The sequence below is a fragment of the Triturus cristatus genome, chromosome 1_1 (genome assembly GCF_964204655.1).
Source record: "Triturus cristatus chromosome 1_1, aTriCri1.1, whole genome shotgun sequence".
Classification (NCBI taxonomy): Eukaryota; Metazoa; Chordata; class Amphibia; order Caudata; family Salamandridae; genus Triturus; species Triturus cristatus.
The window spans coordinates 1,200,975,940-1,201,002,965 of NC_140579.1; the positions used below are offsets into that span (position 1 = coordinate 1,200,975,940).

Genomic DNA, 27,026 nt, shown 5'->3' on the forward strand with positions numbered 1-27,026 from the left:
CAGGGACGGGAGGTAAGTCGGAGGCGGCTCCGTTACTGTCTGAAAGCGCTGGGGTAGCTGGCGATGAAGCGGGCCAACTGATGGCAGTGAAGCGGTGGGACCCGGGATAGTCAACAACGGGGGCAGTACAAACCCCCTGAGGCCAGTTGTGAAGGGGGCGAGGCCTCCACTCCCCAGTCGGAAGCAGCAGATGGCAGGAGGGGGGTCGGCCACAAGGTGCACACAGCCCGCGCGCTGTGACAGGGAGAGGTGGAGACTAGTCACTGTGCTGCATCATTACAGGCCCGTCTTTCTCTGCAACCCCCCTGGACCAGCGGGCAAATTGGGTTGCAGATCCGGCGTGCAGCTCAAGTGGCAGGCGAGACCTATGAGAAGTTGGGAGGCCCCAGCGAGTCCAAGCCCCCGATGTCCCAGGGGCCGCGGCGCCGCACTCCACAGACAGGCGCTGTAGCACTCCAGCGGCCCGAAGATCAGCCCACCGTCCCGCCTCGAGACCGTGGGAAGCGCACACCAAACCCGGACCTCCGCGATGAGGAAGCGCGGGGGCGCATGCTCACGTTGCTGGGCCCGGGCGCCAAAAGCAGGCAGAGGCTGCACAAGCCGGGAACAGGGGGATAGATGATGCAGACCTTGCCTGGGCCGGGCAGTCCAGCGCAAACGCCCCCAGCCCCGCCGTGAAGAACCCAGGTGACGCGATGCACTCACCGGGACGAGCAGGCGCCTCCAGCAATCCTCCGGCCGGGCACAGCCCCAGGTCGTCCCGCCAGCAGCAGGATCGGAGCGGTCAGGCCTTCCCAGGCCCACCAGGCGAAGGCCCAACTCCGAGGCCAATCATCAACCAGACAGCTCAGGACAGCAAAAATCGCCCCAAACGGTGCCCCAGGTAAGGAGAGGCCAGGGGACACCGGTTGTGGCTGACAGGAAAGCCGTTGTCTGTAGGATTATGGCGGATCTTGCGCTTGGCCGGCAGAGCCCACTTAGAGTGCGGCCATTCTGCAGCCGGCCAGGCCTCGCCCCCGCGGTAGCAGCACACTTAAGGAGACAACAAATCCATGTCTTCCCATATCTAGACGACTGGCTAATAAAAGCCAAGTCATTCAGCCAGTGTGTTCACCACACTCATCAAACCATCCAAACATTGCACAACTTGGGGTTCACAGTCAACTCCACCAAGTCCCAATTCCAGCCTTCTCATGTACACCAATATCTAGGGGCCACAATAAACACTGCCACAGCTCTAGCATATCCCAGTCCAGCCAGGATAGCCAGTATACAAGCTCTCCTCACCAAATTTCAAACCCAACACTCTCTCCCAGCCAGAGTGTTCATGCAACTCATAGGCATGATGGCATCTTGCATACTTATTGTACCTTATGCAAGACTTTAAATGCGTCCCTTACAAGAATGTCTAGCACATCAGTGGAATCAGGCTCAAGGATAACTTACAGGCCTGGTGTTGGTGGACAGCCTCACACATCGCTCTCTGCAGTGGTGGAAAAAACAAACGTATCCCAAGGGCGACCGTTCCTCGAACCTGTTCCACAGATAGTACTAACAACATACTCATCACTCACAGGATGGGGAGCCCACCTCCTCAATCACACAACCCAAAGGCAAATGGACCACTCAACAAAAAGTGCCCCATATCAATCATCTGGAGCTACTAGCAATATTCCTAGCACTAAAATCATTGCAACTACATGTACAAAACAAGGCTGTCCTCATCCGGAGGGACAACATGACAGCCATGTATTACATACAGAAACAAGGAGGCACACATTCTCTGCAGCTGTACCAGCTCGCACAGAACATTTGTAAATGCCACCTCACAAAACATATACCTGCTTGCGGAACACCTTCCAGGAGTTCACAATCAGATTGCGGCTCTGTTGAGTCGACAGACACAACAAATTCACAAATGGGAGCTACATCCACAAGTTCTGCTACCATTCTTCCAAAGGTTGGGTCAACCAGACTTAGATCTATTTGCCACACACGAAAACGCAAAATGCCTAACCTTCGCCGCCAGGTTTCCACACCCGCTGTCCAAGGGCAATGCGATATGGATGAACTGATCATGCAGATTTGCGTACGCTTTTCCGCCACTCCCACTCATTCCACTAGTGGTACGCAAGCTCCGAAAACAGTCTCTCAAAATGATCCTAATAGCTCCCACATGGGCAGGTCAACCATGGTTCACAACACTATTGGAACTCTTACTAGTCCCACACCAAAAACTACGCCTCTCCCCATCACTACTAACGCAGAACCATGGAGAGATAAGGCACCCCGATCCTACTCAGCTGAATCTAGCAATCTGGCTCCTGAAGTCCTAGAGTTCGGTTACCTTAACCTTCCGCCGGACTGTATGAACATCATTAAAGAAGCCAGGCGCCCTACCACTAGAGCTTGCTATGCGGCAAAATGGAAAAGATTTGCCATTTACTGCACTAACAATAATATTCATCCATCCAGAACATCATTTGCTACTTACTACATTTGCAAAGATGTAACTTAGCATACTCATCCATACGTCTACATCTAGCAGCAGCACTAGCCGCTTACTTACGAAAAAGACACTTATCAGTAATTAAAGCCTTCATGGAGGGCCTTAAAAGAATAATTCCTCCCAGATTACCACCCTCTTCGGTGTGGAATCTCAACATTGTACTTACTAGGCTCATGGGAAACCCCATTTGAACCTCTGCATAAATGTGAACTTCAGTTCCTCACATGGAAAGTAGCGTTCCTTATTGCAATCACCTCTCTCAGAAGAGTAAGTGAGATCCAAGCTTTAACCATACAAGAACCTTTCTTACAAATAACAAGGTGGTTCTCAGAACAAATCCAAAATTCCTTCCTAAAGTCACCTCTGCATCCCATCTTAACCAATCAGTGGAGTTACCGTATTTTTTCAAAATCCAGACTCTGTAGCAGAGAGAGCTCTTCACACGCTAGACGTCAAAAGAGCTATACTTCATTACATTGACAGGACTAAATCCTTTCGAAAGACAAAACAATTGTTTATATCTTTCTCCCCACCTCATAAAGGTAATCCCATCTCCAAAGCTGGGATTGCAAGTTGGATTGTTAAATGTATCCAAATATGCTACCAAAAGGCTAAACGCACATTGACAATTTCCCCTAGAGCGCATTCAACACGCAAACTAGGGGCTTCCATGGCTTTCTTAGGGAACATTCCCCTAGAAGACATTTGTAAGGCAGCCACATAGTCCACAACACACACCTTCACTAAACACTATTGTGTTGACGTGCAGGCCAAACAACAATCTTATGTAGGCCAAGCTGTTCTTAAAACACACTTTTAAACTACTGCAACCGATACAGGTGACCACCGCTAGGGGAGACACTGCTGTACAGTCTATGCAAAGTGTGTGATCTGCAGCTCATATGCCTCGAACGGAAAATGCTACTTACCTGTATGCATCTGTTCTTGGCATGTAGAGCTGCAGATCCACACACGCCCACCCACCTCCCCGGGAACTGTATCTGTTCCAGTACTGTCTTATTTAGATATATACACATGGACATCCTTTTCTTTTCTACTAACTACATCATTTCCCATCATGGCAAAAAACAATCTGAGGATGGAGTCGATGCTCATGCGCACTATCGTCCAAGGGAGGAGTCACCTATCTCGTGACTACAAAGACTTCTTCCAAGACAACAACAAGGTGCAAGCATCCGAGCCCAACACCAGATGACGATCTAATGCAAAGTGTGTGGATCTGCAACTCTACATGCCAAGAACAGATGCATACTGGTAAGTAGCATTTTCCTTTTCTCCATAGGAACCCATGTTGTGATTTTTCCTCTGAAAAGTTCTGTGTAGAACCTTGCATTTGAAATATGTTATCTACCTGTGCCAAGTTATGCTTGCTTCTAGAAATAAAACATAAGTATACCTTTTTTATACTTACCCAATTGGTCTGGATTCAGTCTCTGAGCGTGTGCCATCACTTTTTACTGGAGTGAATACAATAAATGCTTAACACACCCTCTGATAAGCCTAACTGATCGACTATACTACCACAAGTAGAGCTGTTAGAGATTATCTAATTTAACCTCTGCTATACCTCTGGGGATCCACTGGACCCTGCGCACACTATACCTTACTTTAGTAGAGTATATACAGAGCCAGCTTCCTACAGGGGGCATCTCTAACATGCCCTCTGAGTGCATTTAACATTAAATCCCACACTAACATCAGTGTGGGTTTAATGTGCCAAGACGTTTGGTACCAAACTCCCCAGTTTTCAGTAAAGCCATTCTGGGCAAACTCCCAGCCCCTTTGCTCAAAATGTCTTCACTGCACTTACAATGTCTGTGAATGACAGACACTGTAGGGGCATATTGCTCATGCAGCTATGCCCTCATCGGTGGTATGGCGCACCCTGCTTTTAGGGCTGTAAGGCCTGCTGACTTACCCATGCCACAGGCAGTGTTGGTTGGCACTGCACCCAGGGCTGGGTGCAATGTCGACTCTAAAGTTTAGTCTGCATCAAAACACACAGCATGCAATGGCAGGGTGTGGGTGTTCAGGTGAGGGGACTCTGAGGGTGACATAATACATGGGGCATCTCTCTGGTCACAAGGCCCTTGGTACCAGGGATACCTTTTACCAGGGACTTGCATGTGGCCCAGACGTGTCCCAATTGTGGAGACAAAGGTACAGTTTTGGGAAGGAACCAAGACCCTCAAACTATCTAAAATAAATATTTGCAAGGGGGTAGTGACGTCTTTTTGGTGGTGGGCATTTTGTCTATCTTTAGGATCGGGTTTAGAGCACAAGATGTATTCCTGAGCACATTCCTTTAGATATAGTGATCTGAAATCACTACATAGCCAAATACCGAAAGCTGTTTGCTGAAGACCTCGAGTTGTTTCTCAAAAATCCTCTAATGCTTGCATGAGTTGATTTAAGCTTATCCTCCAGAGGATAACATTGGCTATAGTGCTCGGTGTAAAACTATTTTCTAGCGTATAGTACTAATGTGCTAGTACAGTGCTGTTTGTTATGTGGTTCTCAGGCACAGAAGGTATGAGATGCTTATTGTTTTTAATCCCTATCTTTGGTTAGCTTGCAGACTCCTAATGCACCTGCAACTAATCTCCTTTACTTTTCTAACGTGAAAGGCTGTGCGATCCTTTAATTTATTTTCTTGTTATTTTATGTGTTACTCTGTTTCTAACCCTACACCACCTCCTGGACTAATCCTTGATTTCTTGATCCCAAAACCAGGAGAGAGTCAGGTGCTAATAGTGTATAATTGGTAATTTGATTTGAATACAATACCATCATGGCCCCAGAACACCACTGACTGTAGAAAGTAACCACCTGTTACTAACCTTAACATCTGGCTGTCCTTGGGCCCCATGGATATGCCTTGAATTGCTCTATTATAGGTATAGAAATATTTTCCCTTTCCTTGGAAATGTTACTTTAAAAACATAACATTCTGCATTATACTTAGTGTATTTTCTGAAGAGGGACTTAATCAGAGATCTGTATTCAAAACGAATTTTTTTTCCAGCCTTTCTATTAATTTTATTATGACAATTATTTTCATTCCATACGCCCTTTCCAAAGGATCTTTTTATAATCCCTTTCAGTGTTTTCTATTAAAGATCTCTGGCTAGAGAAGAAACCGTTGCTTGTAATCTTAGTAAGGCTGTCTGCGACTGCTGTATTCTGGGATGCATCACACATTTCTGTTTAACAGTGACAGTTTGTCAAGATGCCTATCCAGATTGATTTACTGCTTTTAACCTCTACAAATAGAATAATGTCCTATAGTTCGGAAAACACCTGTTCGAGGCATGTGAGCTGTAGATGTGAGCCCGCCATCTAGTGTTGGGTCCGGATGTTTGCACTTTGTTTTTGTTCGAAGAAGTCTTTTCCAGTCACGAGGTAGGTGACTCCTCCTTTCGGTGATAGTGGGCATGGGCATCGACTCCACTGTTAGATTGTTTTTTTCCGCCATCGGATTCAGATGTGAATTGCTGCGCTCCGGTTCAGCAACGTTTATATGGGTTCCCTTTGACGTGTTATCCACTACCCTCGACGGTATTGTTTCTTGATCACGTTTCCCATTCTCCACCTATCGTTTCCAATAAAACATCTTCGATCGGTCCCAGTTAGCGGTAGTCAACCAATGGGTTTTCGCCCCGCCATCCGAGCCAGCATACCACATGGACATGTGTGTCAGGGAAAAGGGTGGCTACCAGCATGCACTGTACTCCAACCCAAACAGACAACATCTTACTGGCCCCACAGCTCATACGGTGGCAATTTGCCATCAGGCTACGAGAAAACTAGGGTGGCACAAGAAACTAACACTGCCCACTCCCCTATGAGAATCAGAACAACTCAGCAGGTTGAGCAAGTGCCAGGGATTTGACAAATGGGACCTAATAGGCATTTCCTCTTTGGGGGACCTTTGGAAACGTGGCGCTATGGATCCCTTTGCCGCTCTCCAAAAAGAATACCAGCTGGTGGAGTCTGAGACCTTCCGTTATCTCCAAATCCGACATGCACTCACATCTGTCATCGCCAGCGATGGGGCTTTGCCTGAGGCCTCCTCGCTGGAGGATCGACTTCTGACTGACACACAAAGCGATCTCACTTACTTATCGGAAACTGATGAACAATAAACCCGACCCGCTGGTGCGCCTCAGACAACTTTGGGAGACTGACCTAGGGGACCTTGATGACGATGACTGGCAAGAGGCCCTCTCCTCCCCTAGGGAAGTTGTCGTCCCAATGCGCCTACGTCTTATCCAAGTCAAAACCCTACACAGAACATACCTCTCAGCACACGTTATGGTCAAGATGGGCAGGCGCCTGGATCCTGTGTGCCTTAGAGTGTGCACTTTTGAGGGTAATGTCTTCCATACGATCTGGGAGTGTCTGCAGCTCCAGTCCTACTGGGTGAAAATCGTCTCTACACTAGAGCAGGTATGTGGGAAAACCATTGTTCACTCTCCACGTCTTTGTCTGCTAAATGTGTGGGAGGCCACGGACCTGACTCAGACAGAACGTACATGGGCGTCCCTGGGGTTCGTTCTTGCAAAAAGGAACATTGCTCAGGGGTGGGGGGGGGGGTCTGAGACTTACCCAGGTTTTCAAAATGGGCCAAAGATATGGACAATGCCATGATCGCAGAAAAGGATGTATTCAAACATAGAGGTTGTCCTGCAAAATGGGATCGCAAATGGGCAAAATGGAACGGGGTGGTATTTGTAGAGGAGCAATTTACACCAGGTCAGCGTACCGTGAGTACAGAAACCCCCTTACAACCAAAGACAAAAAAGGCTCCGGTCCTTCCTCTGCCTGCGGGCCAAGGTCGGCACCGAGAAAGTTTCGAGCACCCAGCCCGCGGGCCCAGCACCGAAACACAAAGAAAAGCCTTCCGGCTTGAGCTCAAGCCGGTGCCGAACCGAAAACCTCATCGTCGAAATCCAAGTACGCCCTGGTCCACCTTCCATCTTTGTCGAAGCATAAATCTTCGGTACCAAAGAGTTCGGAGCCGAAACTTTTTCCACCGAAAACTGCAAGTAATGATAAAAAGACTCCGGCAAAAGAGCCTCAGTCCGATGTTCCACGTTCGGATCCGAAACAAAAAGAACTGGTTATTAACCCCTATACTGGACATATTAATGCCAAATTGCCTGAAAAAAGGAAATTGGGCCAACAGGATGAGCACCACATGCCCCTGAAGAAAAGGAATGTGGGTACAAACCCTTAACCACCTTATGTGCCACCTCGTTCACCTACTAATCCTGAATTACCCTCTAATTTACCACCACCACTATCACCTGACCCACAGGATTAAAGGGATGGGAATAGGCCACAAGATGTTGACCCATGGGAGGATTCTGGTACTGATCCACACATAGATACTGACCTTGACTTATACCCGTCCAGGCCATCACCACCTGACGACAATATAGGCTACATTGAGCTTCTTAATAGAGCTGCTCATTACCATGGGGTGGAACTACATTAGTAGGCTTTAGAAGACGACTTCTTGTTTAAGACCTTAAACTCCACTCAGAAAACTACACATACAGTACCAATGCTTAAGGGGATGCTTAAGCATACAGATGAGGTTTTTAAAGATCCTGTATGGCAAGAATAGTCACGCCCAGGGTTGAGAAGAAATATAAGACCCTGCCTACATCAAGGGTCAACTGCCCTTAGACTCTCTTGTGGTTTCTAATGCTCGCAAGAGAGCTAACTCATTGACCAAAGGTGAGGCCCCTCCTGATAAGGGGTCCAAGTTAATTGATGCCTCTGGCAAAAAGGGAGCCTCACAAGCAGCTAATCACTAGCGAATTGCTACCGCTCAGGCTTTGCTAGCCAGGTATGATGGGGCTCATTATGATGAGCTAGAAAAACGTATGCAATTTGTGCCTGAAGATCACAAATCTAAGGCAAATGATCTTATCCAGGAGGGCAAACTCATCACCAATACCTCCATCAAGTGCGCATTAGATGCAGCAGACACAGCAGCATGCGCAGTAAACACCGGCGTACTGCCACGTAGACCTGCGTGGTAGAGAATTTCAGGTTTCAAACCTCCGGTACAGGCCTCCATTCTCCATCAGCCTTTTGATAAAGAACACCTCTTTGGTCCAGCAGTTGACACCTCGCTGGAAAACATTAATAAGGACACTGAGGTTGCAAAGTCCATGGGGGCTTTACAGTTACCTGCGAGTAGGGGTCCCTTTCGGTGCTCCTTTTACAGGGGTGGCTCCGAAAATATTACCACAGAAAATCCCTCCTCCTCTTACAAGGGCAGCAACCAAGCGTCCTCATCAAGAGGCTATTTTAGAGGAGGTTTTAGAGGAAACAATGGTAAGGGAAGAGGCAGAGGCAACTCCACACACACTTCCACTGCAAATAACAAACAGTGACTTACTTCCGCTACCCCCGATCATTCCACTCCTGTAGGGGGAAGTCTCACTCAATTTCTCCCTGTCTGATACACCATCACCTCAGACAAATGGGTTTTACAAATTAGCCAATATGGTTACGGCCTGGAACTTACAGACACTCCCCCAAACATTCTTTCAAGATCACACACAATGTCACAGGAACATCTTACCCTTCTAAAAAAAAAAAAAAGTTCTTCCTTTCTTTGTTGGAGAAAGGAGCGATAGAACCAGTCCCATTAAAACATCGAGGGACCGGGTTATACTCCCTGTACTTCTTAGTCCCCAAAAGGACGACTCTCTCAGGTCTATACTAGACCTCGGAGAACTAAATCTATACATTCAGTCGGACCACTTTCACATGGTCGTTCTCCAGCAAGTGCTCCCGCTCCTTTAACAAGGCGGCTTTCTGTCCACTCTGGACTTGAAGGATGCCTATATCCATATCCCAATACATCCTGCTCACTGCAAATACCTCAGGTTTCTAGTAGCAGGCCAGCACTATCCGTTCAAGGTGCTCCCATTCGGAGTAATTACCGCACACAGAGTTTTCACCAAGTGCTTGACAGTAGTTGCAGCTCATCTTCGAAGACAATACATTCACGTCTTCCCATATCTGGACGACTGGCTCATAAAAGCCAGCTCGCAAGAAAGCTTTCTCCGTCACACTCACAAAACAGTGTCATTGCTCCATGATCTTGGATTCATAGTAAACCTGTCCAAGTCCCATCTACAGCCATCCAACACACAGGCATATATGGGATCCACAATAGATACACACAAAGTTTTCGCCTACCCCAATCCGACCAGAATCCGCAACATGCAGACTCTACTCTGCCAGTTTCAGCCTCAACACTCTTTGCCAGCACGAGCTTTCATGCAGTTACTAGGGATGATGGCATCTTGCATACTTATAGTTCCTTACGCAAGACTTCGCATGTGTCCCCTTCAGGTGTGCTTAGCATGTCAGTGGAACCAGCCTCAAAGTCCGCTATCAGATCTAGTGTTGGTGGACGGCTGCACACATCACTCTCTGCAGTGGTGGAACACACAAAACCTTTCAAAAGGGCGGCCCTTCATTGACCTGGTTCCACAGATAACGCTAACAGTAGACGCATCGCTCACTGGTTGGGGAGCTCATCTCCAGACTCCTACAATTCAGGGCATGTGGAGCCTGCAGCAAAAGCAGCTTCACATAAATAATCTAGAGATGCTAGCGATTTTTATACCACCCGAAGCGTTTAAAGTTCATCTGGTTGGCAAAGCTGTCCTGATCCATACAGACAAAATGACAGCAATGTACTACATACAAAAACAGGTGGGGATGAACTCTCTCCAGCTGTCACAACTAGCACAGACCATCCGGAGATGGCCATATGTCACAAAATATTTCTCCTTGCAGAACACCTTCCAGGAGTAAACAATCAGATTGCAGATCTGCTCAGTCGTCAAAGACAACAGATCCACGAATGTGAACTCCACCCTCAAGTTCTCCTCCCATTCTTCCAAATGTGGGATTTTCCGGACATAGATCTGTTCGCCACAAACCTAAATGCAAAATGCCCAAGCTTCGCATCCAGACATTCACACCCATTGTCCAAGGGCAATGCAGTATGGATGAATTGGTCAGGGATATTTGCCTACGCTTTTCCGCCTCTCCCACTCATTCCATTTGTGGTTCGGAAGCTCAGACAGGCGTCCCTGACATTAATCCTAGTTGCTCCCACATGGGCCTGACAACCCTGGTTCACAGCCTTTTTGGAGCTCTCAGTAGTTCCTCACCAAAAACTACACCTCACTCCCAATCTTCTCACTCAGAGCCAAAGAGAGATCAGACATCGAGATCCCAGTCATCTCAACCTTGCGATCTTGCACCTGAAATCTTAGAGTTTGGCTACCATATTCTTCCGCCAGACTGCATGAACTTTATCAAAGAAGCTAGACGTCCTACCACAAAAGCATGCTATGTAGCAAAGTGGAAGCGATTTGTGATATACTGCAATAAAAATCGAATAGATCCACTGGACACTTCAGTTCAAAACATTATTTGCTATTTTCTACATCTGCAGTGTTCCAATTTAGCATACACTTATATCTTGCTGCAATAGCTGCATATCTACAGAATAGGCCACATCTGTCTCTTTTTAGAGTGCCTGTCATTAAAGCATTTATGGAGGGCCTTAAAAGAATCATTCCTCCAACACTTCCACCTGCTCCAGTGTGGAATCTCAACATTGACCTCACCAGGCTAATGGGTCCACCCTTTGAGCCATTGCATAGATGTGAAATACGATTACGATTTCAAAGCTTTATTTGACAGCATGTCATAAAAGCAAGTAAACATCCTAACATATACTATAAATACTACAAGATAAAATTCATTATATATTTTTTTAAAAAGCTCATTAAATCATGATGCTGTCGATTACAAGAATTAAAAAAGGATATCAACAACAATAGATAAAAACAATTCAGAAAAAAAACTTAATTTTAAAAGTTAATCATACATCCTTTGATGTCAAAAGATCATTGGCCAACTTCTGAAGACTTTAAGGTGCGGGAACGTATGATCCAAGCCCACCCTAAAAATTTTGCGACAGCAATTGCCATACAGGGTGTGCAATCTGATTCGAGTATTCTTAAGGCCTCCTTGTACCTGCGTGTCCCCAAATTTATACACACTGTTTTTAGCCACCTGCGGCGTGGGTTAGTGTACAGGGGACAAGCAAACAGCAGATGGCCAATGTCCTCGGTCAGATCTTTACAACGGTGACACTTGTTGTCCTGAGTCGAAGACCATTTATGGGTGAATGCTTTTACAGGAAGGGTCCCAATTCTGAACTGAAAGTACAGTTTTCTATCAGGGACCCTTTCTATAATGTCCCAGTAAGCCTCACAAAATGGTATTGATTTGATATCAAGAAAACGACCCGTTAACTTAGCGTTTTGGCCAGGTCTAGACACAGGCAACAAGGTCATATCCCAGTACATTTTTTTAAGGGTTGACTTAGATGGAATACTTGAGCCATTTGGATCATCCCATAGGTAATCTAATTCCAGTTTTGTTAACAAGCCCCTGATTTCCTTAAGCCATTGAATAGAATGAAAGCGATCAGCCCTGATGATGTCCTTCAGGGCAATGGCATAATGGGCTAGTTCGGGAGTTGTCATAATCCGTCGCCAATAAAGAAGCGGACATAACCGTGCTAGATCCTCTATTTTGTTCCTGCCCAGGTCATATGCGAGCGGTACGGTTGGGGTACTTTGTGGGACCCCAGCTAAGCAACGTAAGAACTTGTTTTCTGCCAGTCCCAGTTGTTTCAAGTTAGCAAAACCCCACAGTTCCGAGCCGTACAAAGAAGCACTTATGACTTTCATATTATAAATTTCTAAGGCAGGAGTAATGGGCTTAGTTAAGGAGGATTTATGTTTAGAGACAATTGCACCCGCCAGCTGGTGAAATTTTAAAGTAGCCATATCAATATGACTTTTCCAGCTCATGTTGCGCTGGAGAGATATTCCTAGGTACGTATATGCCTCAACCTGTTCCAATGGGGTACCATTAAAATTAATAGTACCTCTGAATGTTTTCCGCTGATTCAGGGACATGAACTTGGTTTTGGAGGTGTTTATCTCAAGTCCACGCGTTTGACAAAAAACTCCAAATAGCGTTTAATGCCTTCTGGAGCCCACTCGGTGTCCGCGAAACTATCAGCGTATCGTCCGCAAACATGAGGACTGGCACGCGAGCCCCTGCTAGTACCGGGGCATCCGTAGGGGAGCAGCTAAGGTGATCTACAATGCCGTTAATGTATAGAGAAAACAACATAGGTGCCAAGACACACCCCTGTCGGACACCACGCTCAACAGGAAATGGGTCGGTCACCTCACCCTGAGCCCCCCACCTGATTCTTGCGTAGTTGTCCTCATGCAGGCGGACAAGTAGCGTTAACAGTTCCGGCGCAATCCCTACTTCAGCGAGAACCCTCCAAAGTTTAGAGCGGGGAACTAAATCAAAGGCTGATTTCAGGTCTATAAAGACCGTGTAGAGGGTCCCATTGGACAAGGTCACGTTCCTCCAATACAGTGATAAGAAATAAAAGACCTGGTCAACAGAGCTGGTGCAGGGTCGAAAGCCAGCTTGGTACGGGGATAAAATATCATTTTCTTCTACCCATGATTGCAGTTTATTTTGCACTAATCGACCTATACGTTTTTGGGCTGAGTCTATAAGACTGATAGGTCTATAGTTGCTAGGTAGTGATTTGTCACCCTTTTTAAAAACTGGAATTATTTCCGCACCTTTCCATGAGCTGGGAATAGGTGCACCCATAGCCACAGAATTAGCTAACCATTGAAAATACTGGCACCAAGATGATCTATCACTTAAAAACAGATCGGCTGGGATCCCATCCATTCCTGGGGCTCTGCCCCCAGTCACGCAATCTAGTGCTAAATTGACGTCTTTGATCGAAATTATCTGTTTTTGATAAAAAATGGTGGGGGGAAGTGAACACTCTCCTTCAGTTGGGTTGGAAGCATATTGGGGTCTAAAAAAATCAACCCACTGATGTTTAGGAACATTATTTTGGGGCGATTGGGCAGTCCCTCCTCTATCCCACTTGACTATAGCCCAAAATTGCTTTTGATCTTTAGCTTTACAAGCAAGTTTCAGATCACGCCACTGTTCCTCATCCCACTGTTTCTTGGCCACTTTCTGTGTGTGCCTGTATATCTTTCTAGCTTTTCTCACACCTTCAATGTTTCTAGATCTAAGTTCAGCACCAAGATTCTGGCGCGCTTCTTTACAAGCTTTATTGTGCCATCCCGCCTCAGATGTTTTTATTTTATTGGCCGTGTCTGTCTTTTCTATCTTTATGGTCTTCATAAAGAACCCTTGAAGTTTGATAAAGAAAAGAATATGAGCCTCAAGCATGGCTTGGGGAAAATTTTGATTCGCAGATTGAATGTTTAAATTAGCCACTTCATCAATCACCACTTTTTTAAGAACCTCCAGTTTCTCTGGGTTCTCAATAAATCTGCCCCATTTAACGTGGCGCATGTTAGTCGATGCTACAATGTCCAGAGTAGTTTTCTCCCCCCCCCCCCCCCCGATTTAGGTTCTCTGAACCCATTAGGAGCTTTGAATTCCATGCAAAGAGGGTTATGATCACTTTCCACCCTGGATATTATAATCATATCAATCAGCCTATGCCATTCTCGAATATCCACCAGGAAATAATCTATACGGCTAGAAGACCTGCCATTGTCAAATGTTCTTACTCCCAGGCGGTCAGACGACGTGCGCCCGTTTGCTGCTCTAAGCCCTCTCTCTAAACATAGAGCTTTAAGTTGGATAGCTACTGCTGACCATCTTTTGACTGCGGGAAGATCCAACTGAGGGACGCCCCATTTACTGTCCTCCTCAGCAGCAAGAAATTGGTCCTCAGGTCCAAGTGGCTCAAATGTCGTATTAACATCGCCTCCCACAATAATAGACAACTGAGTTGGGAGTGCTGCAAGCTGTTGATCAAGAACAGTGATTACCTCAGATAAATGTCCCCCGGCCATCCCTCTAGCATAAATGTTGAAGATTGCCATTCCTTGGCCGGTTGACCATGTGATATTCACTGACAGAATGTCATTTAATGGAGAGCTCTGTTGCTTGATTTTGCAGCTTAATGATTGACGGATCCAAATTATCAAACCCCCTGATGGTCGACCTTTGGTTTTTTTAGTGGCGGGTATTTGAAAATTAAGGAACCCCAAGCGGTATACCGGGACCAATGACCAGGATTCCTGAAATAGGATAATGTCAAACTAGTCAACAAAGCTACACCATTCAGGAGACCCTAGCTTGTTACCAATTCCAGCAAGGTTCCAAGAAAGAAGGGTCAACCCTGCCTCGGCTGCTAAAAAAACAGGAAGGGTCTTGTACTGTTAATAAGCTTTGGGCCTCCCCCTCCGTCCCATTCTCATGCACAGCGTTAATACATGAGCTACCAGGTGGCTCTGTTAGTAGTACCTTAGATCCTGGACTGTCACATTCTGGAGGACTGGAGCATATCAGTATGCCTGGGTCAGTTGTCTCAAACTGTCTCTCTGTAAGGTTAGATGCTCCCCTCATTTCAGGTCGGGGGATAGGATCGACGTTTGATCAAATTAATCTCTGCACCATGGGAGCACACGGGCTATCAAACTTATCTTTATTCTTATTCTCTAATCTATCATCCCTATCAAGTCAATCACATTCGTTCAGATCAGACAAGACCCCGAACCTGTTTTCCAAGCTAATACTCCAGTTACTGTTTAGGTCACTCCTGCCCCAATTATTAGAGACGGAAATCCGCCTTAATCTTGATCTCATTGGATTCGCTTCGCTGCCTCCCTTACGATAGAAATATTCTAGCGTTAGTGGAATTATAGTGGTGCACCTTCGTTGTGGGGGAAATATGTTGGTCAGGACATTGGGGAGAACGCCTAGATTTGAAAAATTAAGAACTATGTAGTCTCCCACAAATTTTTGGGGATTGTTCCCTAACCATCCTACTCTTCTTGCCATAATAATTTCCCCTGCTAATTGTTGTTTACCCCAAGGAGACATCTTCATATTATTTGACAACCAGTGCAGCGATTTACTAATCAAAGAGGATGTAGATTCCGCTTTACCAGGTAACAGAGTGGGTACGTTAGCAAGAACCAATACAAGAGGGGAAGCCTCGATAATACATTGGAATGGGTCTCTGGCTTGGTCTAGTGTAGTAGGTCTTAATAGGGGACCTTCATTGGCAACATTCTGTACGTCCCTATCTACTATAGATTGAATAGGGGGAGGATTCACTGTCACTTTTTCTTCAGCCCCTACCCCACACCTAGGGAGCACCACGTTTGGTGCAGATCTACTTAGCACCGGGGTTGAAGAGCTATCCACCTCCTCCACGGTCTTATTTATAAGAGCGCACAGTCTTGATACCTCTGCCGTAAGCAGTTCAATTTTAGCCACCAGGAGTCCGTGCGCTACACCAGCTGGCTTCCCGCCCGCCCATCTGTCACTAATTACATTCGCCTGCATAAAAGACCTCGCGGAACCCGCTGGCGCGGGTCCCGCATCGCCGTTGTTTGCTTACTTGTGCTCCCAGCTGCCGTTGTCCCAGGAGGGGCTGTGTCCACTTTGTTTCGGCCAGAGCTGCTGCTGTCGGGTGAAGGGCCTCTGCACTGGACTCCTTTTCTCAGGAGTCCGTGCGCTACACCAGCTGGCTTTCCGCCCGCCCATCTGTCACTAATTACATTCGCCTGCATGAAAGACCTCGCGGAACCCGCTGGCGCGGGTCCCGCATCGCTGTTCTTTGCTTACTTGTGCTCCCAGCTGCCAGTGTCCCAGGAGGGGCTGTGTCCACTTTGTTTCGGCCAGAGCTGCTGCTGTCGGGTGAAGGGCCTCTGCACTGGACTCCGTTTCTCAGGAGTCCGTGCGCTACACCAGCTGGCTTCCCACCCGCCCACCCGCCTATTGGTTGACGCCTCAATAACAATCTGAATCTGAATCTACCCGCTGCGCGGAACGCGCGCGGGACGTGCTGGACGAAGCCCGGACAAAGGGCGGGCCGTCTGAGGCCGTCCGAGGTCGTGTGAGGACGGGACGGGCCACCCCCCTTATATTTTCTACAAGGACCCGTCACCGATTATGGCACGGACATTAAGGTACTGTTGACCCTCGAGTGTTATTTGTTTAGTCTACATAGCATCGTAACATTGCAAAATATCGGTGGACAATCTGAACTGTCGAAACATCAATTCATACTCACGGATTGGGACATTCAGTATAGAGTAATAGTGTGGTATTGTCATAATTGTTTTTGAGATATGTCTAAACTAAAGGCCTCCTCTGTGCCTAATACCATGGACAATTATCTGGTGCAGGTTGTAAGTAAAATCAATAATGATAGGAGGGCCTCACTATGGTTGAGCTGCTCTTCCATTCCCTCTACGACGAGATCCCTATCAGAACCTTCGCTAGATTCCTCATTACAGGTTAATAGCAGTGTCGTTGCTGACGTGGAGGTTTTAGTTAGTGACACCTCTGAACAAAGTGTGCCTTTTGTCACCAACCTGCAAACTAATCTCGAAACAGATGTAGCCTCAGATGTTGAAGTAGTGAAATCCCCGTCTCCAGTTTCTCCAGTTCCCCCTCCTATGACCAGAGCAGTTAAAGCATGTAGAAAAACGCAGTGCAAAAGTAGTGGGTCTCGTCCAGGTAGGAAAAAGGTAACCACCGTATCTAAAAGCCTGGATAAGAAAGAGACAAATGGGACACACGATAACTAAGAGAATGAGGATGAGCTAACCATAAAAATAGCTAGCATGATCGATTCTAAGATTAAGTGTATTATCAAACCATTGGTGGATGTGAAATACAATTTCTCACTTGAAAGGTAGCTTTCCTCATAGCTATCATCTCTGAGGAGAGTGGGTGAGCTCCAGACACTAACCATAGAAGAACTATTCTTACAAAGGCACCAAAACAAAGTGGTTCTTCAAACCAACCCTAAATTTCTACCAAAGGTCATTTCTGCCATTCATATCAACCAATCTGTTGAGTTGCCTGTGTTCTTCCCTCAACCAGATTCTGTGGCAGAACGTGCTTTACACATTTTAGATGTGAAAAGAGCAATTCTTTACTATATAGAAAGGACTAAACCTTTCCGCAACACAAAACAACTATTTGTCGCTTTTGCTCCACCACATAAAGGCAATCCTATATCAAAATCAGGCATTGCAAGGTGGGTAGTCAAGTGCATTAAAATATGCTATGCGAAACGAACACTAACAATTCTCCCTAGAGCGCATTCTACACGCTAACTAGGGGCTTCTATGGCATTCTTAGGAAACATACCCGTAGATGATATCTGCAAAGCTGCAACATGGTCTGCACCTGACACATTCACAAAACACTATTGTGTAGATGTGTTAGCAAGACAGCAAGCTTGTGTAGGTCAAGCAGTTTTATGTACACTGTTTCAGACAACTGCAACAACTACAGGTTAGCCACCTCTTTGGGAGATAACTGCTTTATAGTCTATGCACAGCATGTGATCTACAGCTCGCATGCCTTGAACGGAAAATGCTACTTACCCAGTATGCATCTGTTCTTGGCATGTAGAGCTGTAGAGTCACATGCGCCCACCTGCCTCCCCGAGTACCTATACCTGTTGCAGTTATATCTTACTTAGATACATATATACAGGGACATCTCTTACTACTCTTACTAACTCCATTATCACCCTCTGTGGGAAAACAATCCAACAATGAAGTCGATGTCCATGCGCACTGTCACCGAAAGGAGGAGTCACCTACCACGTGACTGGAAAAGACTTCTTCGAACAAAAACATAGTGTAAACATCCGGACCCAACACTAGATGGCGGGCTATGCACAGCATGTGACTCTACAGCTCTACATGCTAAGAACAGATGCAAACTGGGTAAGTAGCATTTTCCTTAAATGATAAACATACATTCATTTTTAATAAACTTTAATATATTGAATAAGAAATGCTTTCAGAATGTTACATTTATGTAGATTTCTTCATAAATTTAATGAAGATAATGCATGATGTAAGGCTAAAATCATAAGTAGGTTTCATTTACATACACACACACCATCCCGCCATGGGGATTCCTTGTTCATGCTTTTTTAAGTCTTTATTTCCGAAAACCTTGGTTTAAAGTTTTCTGACCAGTTTTCCTTTCTCTTGTTGTATTCTCCTTCTTTCCTTGCTGCAGATATTGATGTGCCACGCGCCAGTCTGTACGACGATGAAAGCCTCCTGCCTTTGAGCACGTGCCAGGATGGATTTCCCAGTGCTATTAGTGAGAGATCTGCCCCTGACTTGCTACAGGAAAGGCACCGTATCTCTGAGTGGCCTAAGGTAATTCTGGGGGTGGAGGAGAGGACACAAGAAGCATCTTGTTTTGCATTGCTAAATCCTTTTGTCTTGAGACTGACTAGTCCATGCTTTTAAGATGGCATCCAAGTAAAGGAAAGCCTGGTGTTCTCTAACAGGGCATGTTCATTAATATTCATAAAAATATTACCATCTCTGCCTGTGTGTAGAATCTCTGAACAATAGTAGGTAAAGAATTTTCAAATAAGCATGAACATTGAGTCTTGAAAAAATTAATGTTTTTAAAAATTAGCTTAAAGAAACACCTACTCTTTAAGCCCTTTAGATCTTGCCTACACACACCTACAGCAGTTTGTCATCGAAAGTAGAAATGGGCAGTAGAAATACTTGCAGTGGACTTTGGATCAGATCCTTACTTATCATTAGTTATGTTTCTTGTTAATCTCATTTCTTTCTTATTAAATATCTTGTGGTTGTCCTACCCCTGGAACATGGCTTCTTTATCAGGGTTTTGATACGATTACTAATATACAGCGAATTACTTTTTTGTTGTTGTTTTTAGCACTCTGTTGGAGTGCTGCTTCTCTTTTGAACCCCTTTGCCCCCCAAACCCCCTCATCCATACCCCCATTCCTCTACGTGGCTCTACCACCTCCCCATCTCTTTATGTCCTCCCAACTTAATGGATTTTTTTTTAATATCCTTCCCCCACCTCTCTGTGTTGGCCCTTCAACATTTTTTTAACTTGAGGTTTTTTTTCTTTACTTTCTGGAAAGGAGAGGCAGCTGTAATTTCCAACCAGGTAACGACATTCTGCAAAAACATTTGTGCGTATTTTATTTATTTATTGGTTTACTGCTCCAAGATCGGTGCCATCCATCTCCGAATTGTAAATAATAAAAAAACAACAAGCACTGGAAATGCAATAGGTCTCGCATTTGGTTAAGTTTGAGTTTTTAGTATTGTAAATGGTAATGTATTTTACATCTATGTGATCGATGTATTAGCTGGTGTGTAGAGGAATGATGTGTATTGTATTGTAATTGTTAGCTGTAGAGGAGTATGTAATATAAGGAAGGAGAATGAGTATACGAAGAGCAGTATGACTTAAAAGGAAGGAGGGTAGTAAAAGGTGCATGGTGCATAAGGAATGAGAGTGGGAACAGCAGTGTGAGTAGAAAAGGTGTGTGAGTGAGAAGGAAGGAGAATGAGAAGAGCAGCATGAGGCAGAAGGAAGGAGAATGAGAAGAGCAGTGTGATGCAGAAGGAAGTAGATTGAGAACAGTAGTATAAGGTATAATAAAGGAGAAGGATAAGAGTAGCGTAAGGTAGTAGGAAGGAGAATGAGAATGAAAAGAGCAGCGTGAGACATAAGGAAGGATAATGTAAATAGTACCGTGAGGTATAGGAAGGAGGTTGACAAGATTAGCGTGAAGCAGATGGAAGGAGAATGAGAAGACAATGTATACAAATGTGTTGTACAATGCATATACATTGCGCGCACAGAAGGGAGATACGCGTACAGTGTATAAAACACAAAAGTAAAAAAAACTGACGAGGTGAGAAAAGTGCGCACAATATAACAAAAAATGTAGACAATGAAAAAAACATCATATAAAGTTTAACGTGCAGGCCTAAAAGCTTGAAAAGCAGCACTGTGCAAGCGGCTGAAGCTAAGCCACCAAAAACAAGGAACTGCAGCTGTCTAGGTAGACTTGCATTGTAATGGAAGTTGCTTGTAAAAGTTAAAAAACGCAAGTGCTGATTGGCGCTGCGTTTTGCCTTTAAACAACATGTCCTTACAAAAAATATGGTTTCTGTTCTCTTTCTTAGGCAGGCTAACACAAAAAACATTTTATCGAAAACTGTCACCTAAAGCTAACGCCTAATAAGAGCCCTGGCACCTTTTTCATCTCAAATGAAGCCGTTGGAAAGCGAAAGTAACCAGCTGAAGCTGCACAGATTCCAAAGGCCACACAAGAGACGCGTTTAAGCCAGAAATTGTGATGAAAAGGCACACCTGGGAAAATAAAAGTTACATATTGCGAAAAAAAGTACATGTTTTGTCTCCCCACATCCCCAAGCACCACCATTTTGTGGTGTAAGCTCGTGGAAAAAAGGGACGGTTTGAATTTTATCGTAAGTTGTACAACGAGCCAATAAGTCGAGGCCTGCTGCCTATGTAAAACACCGGCATTGCCTTTGTCATATGGAACAGCTAACTCATATAACACAAAGTAAAAAAATATACTGTTTAAAATCTGAAAACACATGTTTTTTGTGATAAGTTGTTGTTAAAATTAATATAAACGTAATGTCTGAGGTTTTCATGTACATTCACTCAAAGATAACAAACAACAAGGAACTGAAGCTGGCTGGGCACAGGTGCATTTTGTGTTAAGTCTCCTTAAATATTAACATAAAGGCAACTGCTGAATTTCTCACTGTTTGCCTTCAAAGAACATGCACTCTCCAATTGCACGGTTTATGTGCTGTTTCTTAGGCAGGCTAACACCCAAAAAATTTTTTTTAAAGCTGCTGCCTAATAAGAGCCCCGGCACCTCTATTGTCACAAATTAAGCTCTCGAAAGGGTCTGTGACCAGCACTGTGAAAGCGTGCATGTAGCTAAGCCACAAACAACAAGGAACTGCAGCTGGCTGGATTTGCATAATAAAGTAAAACAAAGACGATTGCTGAATGTGTCAGCTTTTTGCCTTTAAACAACATGCCTTCCAGAATTGTACGGTTTCTGTGCTGTTCCGTAGGCAGGCTAACACAAACAAAATTATTAAAAAATTCCGCCTAATAACAGCTCCGGCACCTATCCCGTTACAAATAAAGCTGTATGAAAGCAGCTGTAACCAGCACTGTAAAAGCGGTAGTAGCTAAGCCAAAAACATCAAGGAACTGCAGCTGGCTGGGTACACATACATTAAGAGAGAAGTTGACTTTAAAATTTAGTGAACCGCAAATGCTGAATTTCACAATTTTTGCCTTTAAAGAACATGCCCGCCCCAATAATACAGGTTCTTTAAACAACATGCCTTCCAGAATTGTACGGTTTCTGTGCTGTTCCGTAGGCAGGCTAACACAAACAAAATTATTAAAAAATTCCGCCTAATAACAGCTCCGGCACCTATCCCGTTACAAATAAAGCTGTATGAAAGCAGCTGTAACCAGCACTGTAAAAGCGGTAGTAGCTAAGCCAAAAACATCAAGGAACTGCAGCTGGCTGGGTACACATACATTAAGAGAGAAGTTGACTTTAAAATTTAGTGAACCGCAAATGCTGAATTTCACAATTTTTGCCTTTAAAGAACATGCCCGCCCCAATAATACAGGTTCAATTTTGTTTCTGAAGCATGGTAACACCTAAAAAGTGTTATAGAAAGCAGCCGCCAAATGAGAGCCGCGGCACCAAAATGTACAATAAGGGTACGTATAAAAAGTAAGTAGCGCGCTCAAATGGACTGGTTTTGTGCGAAATAAATCACACGCAAAAAACGTAAGCGTTAGTTATCAATTAACAATTATTGAGAGAATTAGACATTAAAAGCTCGTCCCCCCAAAAAATCCGTTCCCAGTTTTGGATTTATGTGCTGTATGTTACTGAAATGCACAATATAAAGCTGCTTCCTGATTGGAAACACAGCATATGTTACATCACAAATTAAGCAGTTGGTAAATCACTATTAAAGTTTAGTGCATATGTTCTTTGTTACACACATTATATAAAAAAAAAATACAGAGTATGAAGCTGCTTTGTTGCAAGTGAAGAACTAGGAATGCGGCGATAGATACGTGTCTAACAGAACAACTGTAGCCGCATGTTTGCAGCTACACACAACCAAAATTAGTAGCGTTAAATAAAATCAAAATCAATTTGTAAAAATAGGCTACAAATGTTTTGTAAAATAACTTGCACGTTGCTTTAGTAACTGGGTTAATATAATGTAATGAATAAACGTATGTATTGTGAAAAAAGGCCGCCTGAAAGTCTGCTGAAGTGTGACTTTCTGTGAGATTCCCGACACTTGAAAAAGGAAACCAGACCAGGCTAATGAAGCATAAACAAGCCAACCTAGAAAGATAGGAAGCTATCCGTCTGCAGCATCTGTGGGATGCAAATCAATGACAGCAGTATACTAGGGTTTTTAAGGGTACAAAAGTCACCACTAAACAACAAGTAACTGCAGCTGCCTAGACCACGTGCTGAGTTCTGCGGTCCGCGGGGGATTGATGTAGGCACCCGCTGATAGCTGTAGGATAAGGTGCGATGGGAGGCTGCTGTGGAGGCACGTGATGACAACCAGGGCGTCAGCCAAAATTAAGGTCTTTTGGGAAATAATAGAGGCCAGATGTACGCACCGGTATAATGCATTTTCTATGTACCAACCGTGTTCTGCTAGTTGGTAACCTAATACCAACTCGATGACCGTGGTAGGGTATGTGCCTGTGTGAAAGTAATCGCGGCCCGCGAAAGTGAAAGCAAACGAGTGCTTTCAGGCCTCCAAATGGTGCGCGCGCCCGGCCGACGCACATGCACTGTATTTGGAGGCCTGAAGAGCCACTGTTTGCACTGCCAAAACTCGCTTACTATAAGTCTCGCCAGAGCAGCGCTAAAGCGCTGTCTCAGACGAGACCTAAAAATGGCAGCTGCTTTAAGACAAATGCATGCATTTGCATGGTGATGAATGTGTACCTGTAACGCCCTGAACGTCTCAGGATCGTTTAACAGACACGATAATGAGAACGCAACCACTTGTGAAGGTTTAGTTATTTTAATGAAGGCAAAAATAATACAAGGAATAAACAAAGGTTATAGTCACTGGAATCCTCCAGGCTAAGTACGTTACCAGCCCACAGCACGGATGGTCCTAACCGTCCTCTGCATATACGCCGATCCCGGCGTATGCCAACAGAGGGCAGAAATGAAATGGCCGACAATGCCAATCGGTAGGCTGTGAGGGGCACGAAGAGTGTTGGGGAGAATCGAGGAGTCAGGGAAACACCCAGCCGGGGTCTCTACCTGAAGGGAGCAGCCGCTCAACCTCTTCCTCAGACTGCACCGGGACGCGGAGTCACCTCCTGGTGATACGTCACCGATACCCCAATCACAAGCAAAGAAGACTGAACCGAGAGCAGCCGCTCGATCGATCCCGTGGACTTCCGAGTCTGTAACGCGGCAAACACCTCCTGGTGTGCGTTACAGCTGGCAGTCCCTGTATCTCTGGTCGGGCTGGGAGTTACGACTCCAACCAGCAAAAGCGCCACTGCGCTTTGACTCAGCCGAGTCAAAAAGCGAAGCTCAATGGTTATCCGGTAGAGCTTCCGGGTCCTTCACAGGTGACGATGGGGCAAGACACAGCCCAGGGAGTAACGACTCGACCTACCTCCGTTCTTGCCTTACTGGAGCACCACTCCGGAACACTGCTCTTCACTAAGCAGGTACGTCGGTGTAAACACAATATCCGACAGCGTTGTACCTCCCGGTTCCTCCCTTTATAGGGCGTGTTTTCCTTGAGTTATGTAACAGCTCTCCTGTTTACATAAGGGCGTGTTTTCCTTGAGTTATGTAACAGCTCTCCTGTTTACATAAGGGCGTGTTTTCCTTGAGTTATGTAACAGCTCTCCTGTTTACATAAGGGCGTGTTTTCCTTGAGTTATGTAACAGCTCTCCTGTTTACATAACCTCTCAACCGCTAAGCATCCTGGGAGATGTAGTCCGTTTTCGCTGGTTACCGTTTTCCTCCCCTCGCATGACAGGAATTCTTGACAGTACCTCAGTAGCTGTTTAGCATTAACAATAGGCTTTGTTTGTCCATGCTGAACAGCATTGGCAAAGCGAGTAGGTCTGCATTGGCAAAGTTAGACATCTGTTGGCTTTGGCAGTGCATGTTATATCTCCACTTTAAGTAGGAATGGTTACTGAAATTGGATGTTCGATGCATGTGAACTGTAGATCACATGCTGTGCATAGATCGCCATCTAGTGTTGGGTCCAGTCATGAGGTAGGTGACACCTCCGCGTTGTGCATTTCTACTTCAGGCCCTTGTTCCAGAAGCCAATAATTGCTTTTGCTGAAATCCACGTGTTCAGCTCCATATACGTCACTTGATCTAGTCTCTAATTGGTTACTGAGGAGTCTGCGTCAGAAAATGTCAACAGATGGAGCAGACTGCTTTTAGTTTGTCCCAGCATTGTAATGCGAAATATCTGTGGCCTAAACAGCATGAAGTCTGTAACCTCGGTCTCTCCTGTGCATCAGAATGTCCACATGCAACGTCTGCCTTGCCTTCAGATGAAAGAAAACGCTTGGGTACTAAAGGTAAAGACGCAGAGCACATTCCATAAAGCATCGTTAGTTGTTGTTGAATACTCCAGATCACTTCAGGGAGAATAATCCCCTAAGGAGTTGTCAGGCCTTTCTTCGTACCACTCACTGAAAGCACACCGAGCCCCGGCAAAAATCTTATATTCACAAGCCTCCAATGAGCAACAGGAACACCCTTCAGAGTCGACATTGGCGGGATCCTATTGCCCATGAGTACTGACCCGACGCACGGGGGAAACGGACACCCTCAGACACTTAAGGTGGGGAAGAGCACCGCACCTGAGGGAGTCGGGTGTCAAGCCCCAAAACCTCTAAAAAGAAAACCTCCTGCCCCTCGCCACCCTTGGGCCCCTGTAGGTGCTGAGCTAAGGTTTCAGAGACACCACCTGCAGCCCACGTTAATGCTTCCTTATCCGAAGTGCACCAAATCTTCGTTTTCGAAGCCGAAAATACTGCAGTCCAGGTTCGAGCAAAAACTGAACCCAAAAAATGTCTCTGCACCCACCGTTGAATCCTCCAAGGCCCCCATCCTCAAGTGGTTGGCGGAAGAGCTCTACACCAAACAAAAAAAAACTTATTCACCCTGAAATGGGCAACATTTCAGAGAAGCCTTCACAGACAAAACTGGTTGTAAGTTAATGATCATGTGCTTATATTCATAAAATTAATTGTTTATATGTTTTTATTTATTGATGTATTTATACAAATGATCCTATATTGAAAGAATACATAAATAAACTGGTTTTAACTCTCCTTCCCATAATAAAGATTAGTAAGCTTTATTTCAAGGATGAATTCTAATCTGATGTGCCTCAGCACCCAGTTCCAAAGAAGTGCAGGGACCAACTAACAACTCCTCCATTTAGGCTTACCACACCAAAGAAGGCGCTGCCTGCTTCACCTGTTCCACTGCCACCTTCCCCAGGGGCTCACAAACCACAACACCACGAATGCTTATCTCACCACTGCCTCCCCCAGAGTGGCCAGAAGAGAGATGACCCATTGGAGGACTACAGTGTCGACACGCCTGAGGATCACTGCATGAAGCCAAACCATCTCCTCCAGATGGCACTACAGCATGCCAGTCGTAATAGAGAACACAGCTCCCAACCATAAAGAGTCAATGCATATCGTTGCATACAAGTATCTGGTAGAGACTTCTTACTTTAGAATTATCCCCAGGCGTCAGACAGGATCAGGAATGTTTTCGCGAGTAGTACCCCAGTGCACCAGTAGGTGGTGTTGCTCAGTTCCACGTGGCTTTTTCGACGTCGTTCAGGCCGGAAGTGACATGCGTAGTGCCTATATAGGCACCACCCCAGCGCGCTGATGTCCGTTCTTTTCTTTCTGTGCCAGTTAGCACAATTCTGTAGAGAGCTACCCCTAATTTTTTGACTGACATTTTTTGACTTTTTGTCTGTCTATGTTTGAGATCTTCTCTTAGTGTAGCAGGACGTTGTGAGAAAGTGCCGTCTTTTTGCATGGTATGCCCCCACTTTTTGCTGAACTGCCGATGTTCTTTGACTGAGTGTGCCCTGGGCTCCTGCCAATCAGGTGCCCAGGGCCTATGTTCTTTCCCTAAAACTGCATTGAATTAAAATTGCACTCAATGGCCACAAGTCAGTCCCTGGTAAATGGTACAGCAAGTACCCAGGGCCCTGTGACCAGAGAAGGCCTCTAAGGGCTGCTGCACTTATTGTGCCACCCTTAGAGGCCCTGTACCCTGACACTCACACACTGCCTTTGCAGTCTGCGTGTTTTGGTGCAGAGCAAAGTGAAGAGTCGACATGGCACACATCCCTGTGTGCCATGCCTACAACCCACTGCCCTGGC

At 45.4% G+C, this 27,026-nt stretch overlaps 1 protein-coding gene across 3 annotated transcripts in view; it reads left to right on the forward strand.

The window, feature by feature from the left end:
- The window catches only part of LOC146871825 (ATP-dependent chromatin remodeler CHD8-like), a 3,469,548-nt gene that overhangs the window by 3,097,909 nt on the left and 344,613 nt on the right, over positions 1 to 27,026 (forward strand). For all 3 annotated transcript variants that reach the window (XM_085651762.1, XM_085651758.1, XM_085651757.1), the window contains one exon: positions 18,737 to 18,882. In XM_085651762.1, coding sequence (XP_085507888.1) covers positions 18,737 to 18,882 — 146 coding nt within the window. The remainder of the gene's footprint in view (positions 1 to 18,736; positions 18,883 to 27,026) is intronic.